At 39.8% G+C, this 13856-nt stretch overlaps 1 protein-coding gene across 1 annotated transcript in view; it reads left to right on the forward strand.

The window, feature by feature from the left end:
• LOC101851195 (stimulated by retinoic acid gene 6 protein-like) overlaps positions 1-13356 on the forward strand; it is a gene marked incomplete at its 3' end in the record, with an annotated part of 14268 nt that extends 912 nt beyond the window's left edge. The window contains 5 exon segments of the mRNA XM_013083489.2: positions 5422-5598; positions 6574-6646; positions 9055-9140; positions 9428-9561; positions 13193-13356. Of these exon segments, the coding sequence (XP_012938943.2) occupies positions 5510-5598; positions 6574-6646; positions 9055-9140; positions 9428-9561; positions 13193-13356 (546 nt within the window).
• Positions 13357-13856: the final 500 nt, after the last annotated feature.

Below are 13856 nucleotides of genomic sequence, written 5' to 3' on the forward strand. Positions count from 1 at the left end.
TGATAAGGGTGTTGGAGATAAGACTTGAGAAGTATGGAAGCTGCCAGTAACGCCTTCACACATCACGTTCTTTCTTGTGTCGGACAGAATGTTGAAGACTGTCTGTCTGTCTTTCTGTCTCTGTCTGTCTGTCTCTGTCTCTCTCTCTCTCTCTCTCTCTCTGTCGTATACAGACGTGCAAACACATACACACACATTATATTATCATATATAGATAGATCTATATATATATAGATTCTAGATCAAAGTCATGACTGAAAATCTCAATAATTTTAATTGTGTGAGATCTATTTTAAAGAATGAATCTAGATCTAGATTAGCTTTTCCTTTTCCATTACAACATATAAATTATAATAAATCATGATTAATAATTTCTCTAAGGGAGAGGAGGAGGCAACTCAATGTTTGATTAGTGACTGGAAAATGGTCCACCTTTTTAAAAGTGGTACAGTGGAGTCCACTTATAACGAGTCCGGAAAAAACGAGAAGTCTGTTATTATAAAGACACTATTCTAAAACCCCGTTTTTTTGTCTTCTTTACCTTTGTAAATAAAATACTGCTATAGCGCAATCAGACAAAATGCGAGTCGGTTATTGCGGAATATTGCTGCTGCTGTGCACAGTGCAAAAAGGCCATTTATTTATACATAATTAAAAAACCTCGCCAGTTGAGAAACTTGTTGGTGATCTAGCGAAACAAAGAATGGGAGAGCCAATGTGTGTCAACATTGAAGGCCGGAGCGACTGAGTAGGGAGGGTGTGGCATGCGCAGACAAGCAAAACGCATCGCGTGATAGGCCAGTGTAAGTCTAGTTTAGATTATCAAGGCCTACTATGCCTCTCACTCTCACCTCTCCGATTCGGGGATGGAGAGGTCACAGCAATGTGATGGGTGGAGCGAATGAGTGACGTGCGCAAGCTGATGGAATGCACCACACCTTCTTTCTGATGGCCAACGCCGAGCTGTCAGTCAACATCGCTAGATCTAGCGCTAGAGAAAGAAACCTGATTCGATTTTTGATCAAGTAAGACCTAAAGGTCATGTTGAAACCAAATCATCATCAGGGGAGCTATATCAAAAGGAAACAAACAGAACCGCAAAATCATAGATTTGGTCCTACTGTACAGTTTCCCTTGAATTTATTACTGGATCCCTTGCCTTATAGCGAGAATCCTGCTATAACGGACATCTTGCTCCGGTCCCTTCCCTCTCGTTATAACAGGATTCCACTGTAGATACTTTACGTAATTGACAGAGTGGGAGGAACAGGTGCTGAAATAAAGTCCCGCATTGGAAAAAGGCTGCTTCAGCTTTGGATAGGATTTGGAAGACCAGAGACTCACTTCGAACAAAGCTGAGGATTTTCAATTCAAATGTGAAGTCGGTCCTGTTGTATGGATGTGAGACATGGAACGCATCACAGACTTGCATAAAGAGGATCCAGGTTTTCTGAGGATCAGATGGACAGACAGGGTCACCAATATGTGGAAGTGTTAACAGTGGCGGTGGGTGGACCAAGATTTGGGTGGAGCTTTTAGGTTTCTTCCACTTCTTTACCACCAAAAAGCAAGCAATAAGAACAAAACAGTGATGATTTTTCTCTCACGACGAGCCTCGGCATTTTGAGAACCATTCAAACGAGAAGAGTCACCTTTGTCTTCCATCTCTCTGTTCTTAGTTAAATTTAAGCTTCTGGATGGTGGGGACGAAGCCGTTTCACCTCCAAAATTCTTTAATTAGTTTTTATCTTGAAAAAGTTGCCTCAAAAATGGTTTGATGTAATTAATAACTGTTAAATCTCAGCAGCACAAACACACAGCACTCCAAACACATATACCGTCTATGAGGTGGATTGGGTCGTGTTGTTACGGAAAATAGAACGCGCCTAACAACGCATTATATAGGTATCTGTGTCACTGGGGGAAAGTGTGTCGTAAACTTTCACCCCATTGTCAGGGCTGGGAGAGCGTGAGCCCTCTGTGCAGTGTTATTTTTTTAAAGTCTTCTACTTTTTTACAAGAAGAGTTTCATTAAAGACGGGCGTGGGAACCGGCTTATTCTTTCTGAGCCCTAACGACATTTGATTGGCTGTTAGGTTACTATAGTTGTAAGCGGTGACAACAATGATTGGATAAACGGGCAAGCCGCCAAGCTGATAACTGTGTGTTCATTGTGTGCGATCATGACGGTTTCAACTGCTTATTTCGTTATTTAAGAAACTTTCATCAACTAAGGGATAGAGTTGGGGTGGGGACGGGGTGGGGGTGAGGGGCTCAAGCCCGTAAGCCCTTCACTACCCACCGCCACTGAGCGTTAGGGAAAATAAGACAGATCCCAGTCAGAGATGAGGTAGGAAGAAGGCGGTGGCGATGGATTGGACATACTCTCAGAAAGTCAGGCAGCTGCATAACAAAGAAAGTTTTGTATTGGAACCCACAGGGCAAGAGATCAAGGGAAAGACCTCGTGGAACCTGGAGAAGAATCACAGAAATCGATGCACAGAAAAGTGGGAAGACATGGAATAACATCAAGAGGCTAGCCCAGGATAAAGGTGGAAGGGGTTTGTCCGTGGCCTATACCCTGGTGCAGGGTGAGAAAGGCAATGATGATGATGATACTTGACACTATAAAAATAGGCCTAAGTTACCATTACCGTCGAAATTGTTTGAGATATTTTTTATTTTTGGTAAGTGTTTTACGGTGCTCACAACTATGCATAAGGTCATGTATATATATGTGAGGCGTGCTGACAAAATGAGTTACTTCTCGCAGCCCAGAAATTGAGATATTGGCCAAAAATCAACATTAGGGTCAAATTTGTAGATTTTTTTGTTGTTGGTGTCATATTCTTTAAGTATAACATACCTCTTATTATTTCATAACATATATACATTTTAAAGACTTCTCCTATAAGCTTGATGTATCTATATTTCCATAGGGCTCGAATCCGAGAAGTAACGCATTTTGCCAGCACGCGTCACATATTATATTTATATGACGCACGGGACACACCAATCATTTTCAGTTGGTAGGAAATTTTAAGTTTTGCGCGGGTGGCGGCCAAAGCCTACTTATCGATTTAAGACCACCGAGGGATCTTTAACGTGCTCAACTTGCACACGAGCCCTCCGAGATTTTTCGCCCTTGTCCGAGAAGGCTAGGTGTAGATCTCTCCTACCAGAAGATCAGGGGTGTTGCTGAAAGACAGCAGTAAGAAGGAGCCAAGCAGTAGCAGTTAAAAAGGCTGCAGAAAGAGTCAGGAGCCCGGAGGAGGGGGCAAAGGGGGTTGGGGCAGAAAGTGGAGACGCAAGCAGAGGACAAAACAATGCTAGAGAGCAGGAAAGGAGGTGAAAGGAGACAATATTTTAGAGAAGAAAATTTTTCGGTCGCTACCCCCGGATTCGAACCCGGGACCTTTTGAATGAGAGGCCGACACCTTCACCCCTTAGCCATGAGAGCCCCCTGTTTGAGATAGCCACCCATGCCTTTGTCCAGGAGAAAAAAAGATTCTTTGACAGGTGGACACTATTAACAGTGTCTTTATCTCAGAAAAAATTGCAAGGATAAATAAGTGAAAAGTTGCTGTTTCAACAGGTGAGACTATGGTCTTGGACAGGTGGCATAAAATTCAGAGCAGGTTCGACTGTACATGATCACAATATAATAGGCCTGCTATTACGTTGTGAACCTTGGTGGAGCATTATTGAAAGGATACGTGGGCGCTTCGGAGAAAATGTAATGAGGATGTCATGACCATAGGATTTTTCTAAAAGGCTTTTATTAGCCCTTTCAAAGGATGTACACAATATCTGAAGGTTCTCTCTCAGAATCCTGTTACTGACTGTACTTAGAAAGCCCACTTTTAAAAACTTTTTTTTTATAGTTTTAGTAGAGAGCTTATTGACAGGCAAATTTCTTCGGACACACAATGCGGAAAGAAGCATTGGAGAATATTGTAACAACAGTCAAGTTTGATGGAAAGAGAGGCAGAGGAACACATAGGGAAAAGATACTGGACAAGATGACAACATGGCTAGGAGCAGCAAGAACAACAGGCACCATTGCTGCAACGCGGGACAGGGTGAAGTGGAGGTCCATGATCGCCCACGCCAGTCGACAAGGCACAGGATGAAGATGAGAGAGCTTATACGGCACTCGCAACTACAATCATCATAGGCTGACATTTTTTATTTATGCTGATTTTGGTAGACTGTTGCTGGTGCTTTATTTCATTATAATTAAATAAAAGTGGGGCTGCATGCTTTTTATGGAATTTAAGCATTTTCACTAGAACGCCCCCCCCACCACGCCCAACAACCGGCTTAAGTTTACATATATAGGCTAGTTGAAGCTCTTCTAAACTTTCTTTACATCTTCCCCTGATCAGTGTCATAACAAGGACATTTTTGTCTATTCAGAAATTTTCCCTGTCTGATCTTGTCTCTGAAATTCAATCTTATTGTCTGAATCAGAGCAACAAACTTGATCCTTTCAGAGGTAAAAAGTAAGATTGGGAACCTGCGTGCTTTGTGTTTTCTCTGTGCTTGTTAGACTGCAATATAATATATTGTTTTTATAACAGGTGCCACTGATATGATTTTCCTGAGCTGCTCTCTAACAATGCCCTGTCGTCTGCTTGTGTCCACTTTCTGCCCCCACCCCCTAACCTCCTTTGCCCCCCTTTGTACCTCCTTTGGCTCCTGACTGTTTCTGTCCAGCCTTTCTACTGCTACTCCCTACTGCAGTCTTTTAGCCACACTCCTGATCTTATTAGGCAAGATCTACACTCCGAAACTTCTTGGAGAAGGGCGAAAAATCTTGGAGGTCCCGTTTGCATGCTGCGCACGTTAAAGATCCCTTGGTGTTTCAAAATCAATAAGAGTAAGCTTCGGCCGCCACTTGGGCAAAATTAAAAAATTTCAGGCTACCAATGGAAAATGTTTAATGTGTCCCGCACACTCCTACAACCATAATTATGTGCAGTTGTGAGAGCGGCAAAACACTTGGGACGACCAATGGTAACCTTCAGATTGTCTTGATGCTTTATCCCCCCCACCCTTCTTCCCTCTCACACATGTGCTTTTGGTAACTAAAAAACAGGGTTCAGTGTTCTCTTTCTGCTTGTTGTCTGCTTCTCTTTAACAGGATACCTGTTCTGATGTGGGTAGTAGGCTGGTGCTCTGGTGATGTTTGCCCCTTCTATCTTATCAATTACACATCATCTGTCGTCGTATTCTCTCCTCCTTCTTTTCTTTTATGTACTCTCTAGACACCTTTACTCTTTTGCTCTTACATGAATTATTTGTGTTACAAGTGCCTTAAAACTTTGGCTAAAATCTAACTGAAATCGTAGACTACTCATGTGGGTTGCCTCATCTCTGTGAATGATAAAATATGAAAATCATATTGTTTATTCACAGACTATTGTCATGATGTGATGCATACCTCAAGTTAATCACAGTCTGTATTAGACAAGAACTGGACTCGGAGGCAGAGTTGGAGGTCAGCATGGCACACTTTTATGAGGCATCATCGTTTCTGCAAGATTTGGACATTCTGTTGAAAATTCTTAAGCAAGGAAACAGAACATTGTTGGAGTGAGTCCTTGTTTCCTGGGGGGGGGGTTTGGTTTTAATTTCACATGATTAACTTCCTTGAAATATTTTTGTATGAGCTTGGGTATAATATAGGCCTACACGCACATCTAATATTTGTATAGTTGAACTTGCTCTTATATGACCACCTGATCAAGACAATCTCCAGTACAAATGACCACTTCCCATATATTATATCCCCCTGGTGTTTGTTTTATATTATTAAAAATGACGCCCATCTGTTTAGGACCACCATGTAATTTCTCCTCAACAATGGGTGCTGTCTTGGATAAATTCAATTGTGTCACAATGTGGTAGAATCAGGTGCTCGTCAACTTTTGAGCGTATAGAGTTATTGTCTTAAAAAAGCTTGTTCATTTGACTATCTTTCGACTGGATAAAATGCCCATCTTGTATAGAAGTCAGTATATGTTTGTGTTTGAAAGAGGTAGGGGCAGCCCGGTTTCAGAGGTAAAATTAGAAAGAAAATTGTCAGCTAAAGTTTGGTTATTTCCTAGGCTTGAGAGTCTTTGGAAACTGAACATTTACATTTTTTTAGCCTATAAAATTAATGTTTTTCAGTAAAATCTGCCTCCCTTCGCAATTTATGGAGACTCCAGTGGCCGAGTGAGTAGTGAGTTTAGACTAAAAAATAATGTCAAGCAAGTGTCAGTGACACAGTGTTTCTAAGATGGGTGGTCTCTGGAATATTTCTTTGAGCAAGATAACCCTAGCTGTAAAAAAATCAGGGAGCTGCACAGTGGCAACCAGCAATGTTTTGTTTGTAAAATTGTTCTGTATTAGTGTCAGATTGTGTATAGAACTGGTATTCTTTGTATGTATATATAAGTATGTGTTTAATTATGTATTACGTATATATATGTTTGCCATATCAAAATTTCCCCGCCAGGGATCAATAAAGTGTAATTTATTTAATGTATTATTTAATTTTTCCTTACTTTGAACTCCTCGGTACAGAGATGTTCTAGAACAGAAATGTGAGCCTCGGATGGATGACCAGATGTATTTCCAACTGTGCCTCATTCCCGCAGTGAGTTGTACTCCTCTCATCTGTGCTTATGTTTTGCTTTCTAGCCAAATTGGAGTGGTGTTCTGTTGTGCAGGTGTTAGGTGCTTCACCATCACACGCAGAAGACCTGAGTTCAGTTTTCATGTGGCGAGAGAATTTTTATCCTGTGTCTCAGTCTTTCTTATGGGACGTTGTATGCCCCTCAGCATTGATTGGCCCTGACAGGCAAGTTCGAAGTCCACCTCCTCAATGATCTAAATTGTGGCAATAAGTGCGTAGAAATACCTACATTTTTTTGTTCGCCTTCTAATAATAATAATAATAATAATAGATAGCATTTTTATAGCGCAAATCCCCGCTCATCAGCAAGCTCTATGCGCTTCACAATCTATACTATTACCCCAGCAGACCTGAGAGCATTCTGAAACAACCTCAACTTCCTGGGAAGCATACAGTGCAAGCAGCCATTTATAGGCGCTAAAACACTAACATACTGACAAGATCTTTCGCTGTCTATGACCGGGTACCCATTCCCACCTGGGTGAAGTGAGGAAAATTCGTGTAAAATGCCTTTCCCAAGGACACAACGTCGGGCCCGCGACTCGAACCCCCGAAACCGCAACCTCACGATTACGAGTTCGGTAGGTTTACCACTAAATGGAGCTCAAGTTATTTAGAATGAAGTCTTTTAAAAAATAACATAATATGTGAAATTTCAAGGTACAGTTTTATTTGATTCATGTTTATCAATCTATATATATATATATATCATAGAGCGAGGTGGTTGAATGATTCCACTGAACGTCTTACTACTTTGTTTAAAGAAAACTTTTGTTTTTTGCTGTCTTTGTGTTGTTTTACCTTTAGTCATTTTTCTCTGCACTCAATTGTCATTATATCATCATATCACAACTTTGTTTTACTCAAACTAAACCAAAACTGAACGAAAACATGGCCATTTCCCTGTATTTAAAAATGTTGACATCCTTGTAAAAGTATGTTATCGATGCATCATGGGAATGTTACTCTTTAGGGGAGTTTAAGGGGGCTCTCGTGGCCTGGAGGTTAAGGTGTTCGCCTCTCATTCAAAGGTGCCGGGTTCGAATCCGGGTAGCCACGGAAAATTTTCTGCTCTAAATTTTTCTCCTTTCAACTTCTTTCCTGCTCTCTAGCCATATTCTGTCGTCTGCTTTCGTCTCCACTTTCTGCCCCCACCCCTTCACCTCCTTTACTCCCTCCTTTGCACCCTCCTTTGGGCTCCTGACTGTTTCTGCAGCCTTTCCACTGCTTCTCCTTGGCTCCTTCTTACTGCTGTCTTTCAGCCACACCCCTGATCTTCTGGTAGGACAAAGATCTACACCTAGCCTTCTTGGACAAGGGCAAAAATTCTCGGAGGTCCCGTGTGCAAGTTGCGCACGTTAAAGATCCCTTGGTGGTCCAAAATGGATAAGAGTAGGCTTCGGCTGCAACCCGGGCAAAATTTAAAATTTCTACCAACTGAAAATATTAAGTTTGTCCCGCACGCTCATATGGCCTCATGCAGTTGTGAGCGCTGTAAAACACTTACCTAAAAAAAGAAAGAAAGGGGAGTTTAACATAGTGATTTTCAGCAGCAGAAGACTTCCTTTTAACTTATTGCCTGACTTTGTGAGAGTTAGGGCGTAGGTTGAGTTGTTGTTGTTGTTGTTTTGTTTTTTGTTGTTGTTTTTTTTTTGGGGGGGGGGGATTTTTAGAGTTTTTGTGTGGTTGTATGGTTTTGCTGAAAATTTTAAAAATGCAGTAACAGAATACTGAACATTATTTTTTATATTGTCCTAGAAGTAAATGATTTTTCCATGTGATGATGCAAAAATAAGTTATACAAAAAACTATGTTACTAAGTAATGCATTCAAATTTAATCTGCTCACAACTGTAGACGTATGTACTGGCTTGTGTTCTCCCAAATTGGTTCACTACTAATTTTTTTCTACTGGTCTTTAGAAGAAGGTTTAGGAAATGTTGTTATAACTAGTGCAGATAGTTATTCTTAAGAAAGGGGGAAAGTATTACGACTGTTTAAATCTCTCTTAGACAAAATATGTTTTCTGGTCTTTACAAATGTACGTAGAAATGTCTCAGAAATGAAGTATATTTTTGCTTTTCGTGATATATTATTTCCTCTTAGTCTTATGCTGTCAGAAAGGACCAGATGTTTTACCATTAAAACGACTAAAACAATGACTAGATGGTCATTGAATTTGACACAATCACCTTTTTTTTTGTTTTTATGTTTTACTCTCTAGTGGTAACACCTCCAATCTTGGGCATTTATTTGACCTTATTGTATTGCATGCAAATGCAGTAAAAATCTCACTTAAAGCAAACCAAAAGTTTGACAGGTAGGCCACAGAAATTAAACAGCCCTTGTATTTGATTTTTATTTTCCTAGTTCCTCATCCTGATATCATTCAGCCTGACACAGAGGAGGAGGAATGTGATGGTGGACTGCTTCAGAGGACGGCCAGGTTTTGTCTAGTGAGTTCGGATTGTCTGACTTTATTAAATGGAAGCATAAAATAGCTGGAATAATTCAAGTTATTTTGTTTTATTCTGGATTTAAAAACATTTTTTTTTAAATTATAAAGATCACAGAGCTTTCTGTTTAATGGTGATATGTGTGATATAAAGTATACTATTTGTTATAAATTATATCGTCATCATTATTAATTGCATTGTATTATTATTACTCTTACTATTATTATTATTATTTTTTAAATTATTATATTATTTTTTAAATTATTATTATTCTCCTTGCTTTTCAGCCCCATGGATATGCTGACACGCTCCAATCGCCTCTCCTATGCCTGTGCCTTTGGTGCTACGGTGTATCTTGTTTACAAAGTGGTCTTTGAAAACTTTTACGCTTTTGATTATGAAGGACCGGCCTATCTGCACAGTGAGTTCCTATTCCTTCCCTTCAGTTTTCTGGGACCTAGCTTTGCAGCAGGATGTGTGACTTATGGCCCGGTTACACTTAACGGTATATTGTGTCAGATTTGTCGTATGCGAGAACTGTCCGTTTTACCGAGCTGTGTAGTCTGTTTAGACATTCCAGTCTATCATCCAGTTTTCTTTCAGTCAAGAAGATTCCTAGTCATTGACTTGACTGCAGATGTGCAACGCACCGGGTGACCTTGATACACAACTTCGCCATTGACGATCAACTTAATGTGTGTGTGCATAGAGAAAGGTACCAAAAGTCGCCCCATACCGTTTCGAGCAACAGGCTGATAATGACAAAAAAATCTTTTTTTTCACCAAAATGTTTCCATAAAAATAATTATTGATCCGCCGTTTTTTTACTGTGTGCTCGTAGGGTTTTCATTGATTTGATGTTTTATTTTGAATTAATTTGAGGGTAGAGTATAATGAAAACAAATAATGAAAACTGCTTTTAAAAGGTGCTAAAATCTATTCTTGAAGCACGTTTTCTCTTCCTTGTTATGTTTTACCATTGAATTCCATTCATGATATTGATGTCAACTGAATACCAAATTGGAAATGAATTTTCCATGAATAAATACATTTTAAAAATTGTTATTTTTAAAGTCTGTATGTGTTCTCACGTTTGTTGAACTTAATGGCTCATTTTCTCAAAATTATATTTTTATACCCTACCTCGCAAAATGTGCAATATCTCAAAACTACTGGAAATATCAAAAAAATTCAAAGACCCCTGTGTTCAGCATTGAATTTCCTATACACAATGCGCCGGTAGTGGAATTTTAGTTGTTGCGGGAGGTTCCCCGCTGGGCGCCTTATCAGCTCCCCGTCGCTGCTCTGTCTGGGCCGACTTAATTTTTGGTACTTTTCGATGTACAATTTTAGGTGTATCTTTGTATTTATGGTAATTCTCATTTAGTGCACCCAAAGCATGCATTTCTGCTCTTGAGACTTAAAAAAGAACGGATGTTGTAACTTGTCTGGTTGTTTTGTTAGACGCACTGGAGTCGGCAATCCTAAATTGTAATTTTTTTTTTTACTAGCGTGAATGAAAAAAAAATCAATATAAGAAAAAGGCCTCATCAAAATCTGTCGAACTTTTGGATCATGAAGGACATAGCATTGATGCAGATACTCAGAAAAGATGGTATCTGCGCATATAATGGAAAGCTGTAATTTTGCAACTTTATCCATCGGGCACACAATTCGCTATGAAGTAATTCCTCCAAATACAACTTTATGTGTCTAATATAATCGTGAATATTCGCATATTTTCTCGAAAGCTTATTAAAGTTACCATGAAGTTTCTCTATGAAAAGTGCAAATCAATTTTAGTGCCAGAATACATCTTCAATGTAATACTCGAACAGTATCTGTTACATTCCAGAAATTCCTTACTTTTCTTAAAACGCTAAGTCGAGATTTTGTAAGTTGAGTGAATAATAGAGATGACTTCTCGTAATTGTGTTATAAGAATAATTTCTAGCTTTCCAGGGACACTGAATCAGCACCAGACTTTTCCTGCTTTAGTTTTCATTTCTATGACCATTTGCAATAACTGACAATGTGACTGATTTCTTTACATTCATAACTGTGTCCGCGCATATTTCCGACACAAAAACTAAGAATGAATGTGTTAGCTGTCATTATTTTTATTCCATACAAGAAGTTTATCTCTACCCATGTATTTACACGGTTTTGTAGGGGTTTTTAATCGCCTATATTATATCTTTTTAGTTGTATGACGGCTGCCACAGACACAGCATGATTCATGAACAACCACAGAGTAACTTTCTCTTGTTTAATAGTAAAATAAGAGCTAACGCTGATCGTCTTTAGTTAAAAAATGCAGATGTGCATCTTTCTTCTCTTATAACTTGACTATTAATACTCGCGCAGACTTAAGATTTTCAATGCTAAAAGACATGATATTCATAGTCAGTTTAACACAGATTTTGGAGAGATCTGTCGTGCCTTTTAAAAATCAACTATCATTTATTCATAAGTTTGTAACTAAAATGGGACAAATTGGGTACTCTACAAACACTTGTCTAGAACAAAAACTAAGGCACAGAAATTAACCATTCTATCTCAGAATAAATCTCAAGACATTGAGCTTTTAGTACATCCGCGTAATGGTTTGCTGTGTGAGATGGGGAAGAAGTTATATCGTTTTAAACATAGTCAAAAATGCGAACTTCCTAACCGACACCGGCAAAGTCGCTTCAGGGCTCATTAACCCCGTGATCCCGAGCCGGGGAGTTCCGGCGGGCTGCTGAGTCACGCTAACTAAAAGTAACAGAATCGGGCGAAAAGAGACGCCGTGTATAAGGTACAACCCTTAACTCAAAACTGTCAAAGTCCGACTTTTGGTACCTTTCTTTAGGCACACACTCAAATAATAAACTTAATAATGCTTCAAATCAGGTTCTCCCCGAGAGCAACCTTGCTTATTTTGAGACGCTGATTCCGAATATATGCATTCAGTTTTTACCTGCAATAATTATTTTTAGAATTCTGAGCCCTAAGTTTAATCCTGGGCAGCAGCAAATTTTAAAGTAATTCTACGTCACAGCGCGTCTCCCCCAAGTGTGATCGTGATTGCACAGAAAATATCAAGCAGCACTTGATTTCTCGACCAAGCCTCCAAGCCACCATCTAATCGTCCAAACTTTGTACAATTTTGTGGTTACACCTGGCGATTTGTCTCATGATCGATAGATCGTCCAGTTTTGTACAATTTGTCGTTGTGTGTAAGCGGGACTTTAGAGTTTCAAATTATCAGTTGATTGGAAGGTTAAGTCCTAATTTTTTGCATGGGAAAAGAAAGACACTTCTCATAATTTGCAGCTTCAAAGTTATTTGCCATACATTTTGTACCAGTTCTCAGAGACCTGCCCGAGCAAAGCAGAGTCTTCCTGCAAACTAAAGGAATGAATGCTTGCAAAGAAAAAAACAAAAACAAAATTTAGAACCCACTCATAGAAGACTACTAATCAACATTTCAAACTGTTGAGTCACAGCTGAAACCACTGTAAGGTGTAGCTTTAATTGTAATTGGCATGCTTTCAGTTTGATTTATGTTCTGGATCATGTGCCTTTTAACCCTATCCGTACGTCGAATTTTACAATCGCATCCATACGACGTGGGGAACTCTGTGCCACCACTTTCCCAAGAGGAAATTTACGCGTTAATCTGGCTTTGCATAGCTATCTGTCAAAATTATTTTTTGAAAAATACTGAAAGTTTCAGAGAGAATTTTGTTCTAGAAGTATTCTTAAATGTGAAGAATACAACCCCAGGGGTACAAAATGACCCCTGGGCGTACGGATAGGGTTAAAGTACTCACCTGCAGCAGTGGCTTCAGTTGTCCAGTGATTAGGCTACCAGACTCGTAATCATGATATTGGGGGGGTTTAAGGCTCAGCTCAGTCTAACATTGTGTCCTCAGGGAAAGGCACTTTACAGTCAGTCATTGTTCTATTTGGTTCTTTGGATATAGAATCTAGTCATTAAATTCTTACAGTGTTGCAAGGAGCGTTGTTAAATCTATACCATTTTGTACATACTCCCCCTTTTGCAGCCCTGGCAGCTATCGCTTCTATGCTGGTCTATGGCATGGTATACTTCCCCGTCTTCGCCTGTCTCTCCATCGGATCTGTCTACGGGTACGGTTTGGGAGCACTCTATGTTTGGATGATGACAGTGGTGGAAATTTTGCGGCTCTTTGACTGCGATGAGGAATTGGTGAGTTTATTCAATACAGTGGAGTCCACTTATAACGAGTCCCGAAACAACGAGAAGTCTGTTATAAAGACATCATTCTAAAACCCCGTTTTTTTCCCTTCTTTATCTTTGTAAACAAAATACTGCTGTAGCGCAATCACATAAACGTGCGAGTCGGTTATAGTGGAATATTGCTGCTGCTGTGCACAGCCCATTGAAACATGAAAACTTCGCCAATTTAGAAACTTGTTGGTTATCAATCGAAACAAAGAATGGGAGAGCCCATGTGTGCTAACGATGAAGGCCGGAGCGAATGAGTGGAAAGTGTGTGGCACGCGCAGACACACCATTCTGATGCAGAACGTATTGCCTGATAGTGATAGGCGAACCTAGTCTAGATTATCTTGGCCTATATATCTATCATGCCTCTCACTTCTCCGATGCGGGGATGGAGAGGTCACAATGCTGTGATGGATCATGGAGCGAATGTGTGACGTGCGCAAGCAGACGCAGGAACACAC

This window comes from Aplysia californica, unplaced genomic scaffold (assembly GCF_000002075.1).
Source record: "Aplysia californica isolate F4 #8 unplaced genomic scaffold, AplCal3.0 scaffold00235, whole genome shotgun sequence".
Classification (NCBI taxonomy): Eukaryota; Metazoa; Mollusca; class Gastropoda; order Aplysiida; family Aplysiidae; genus Aplysia; species Aplysia californica.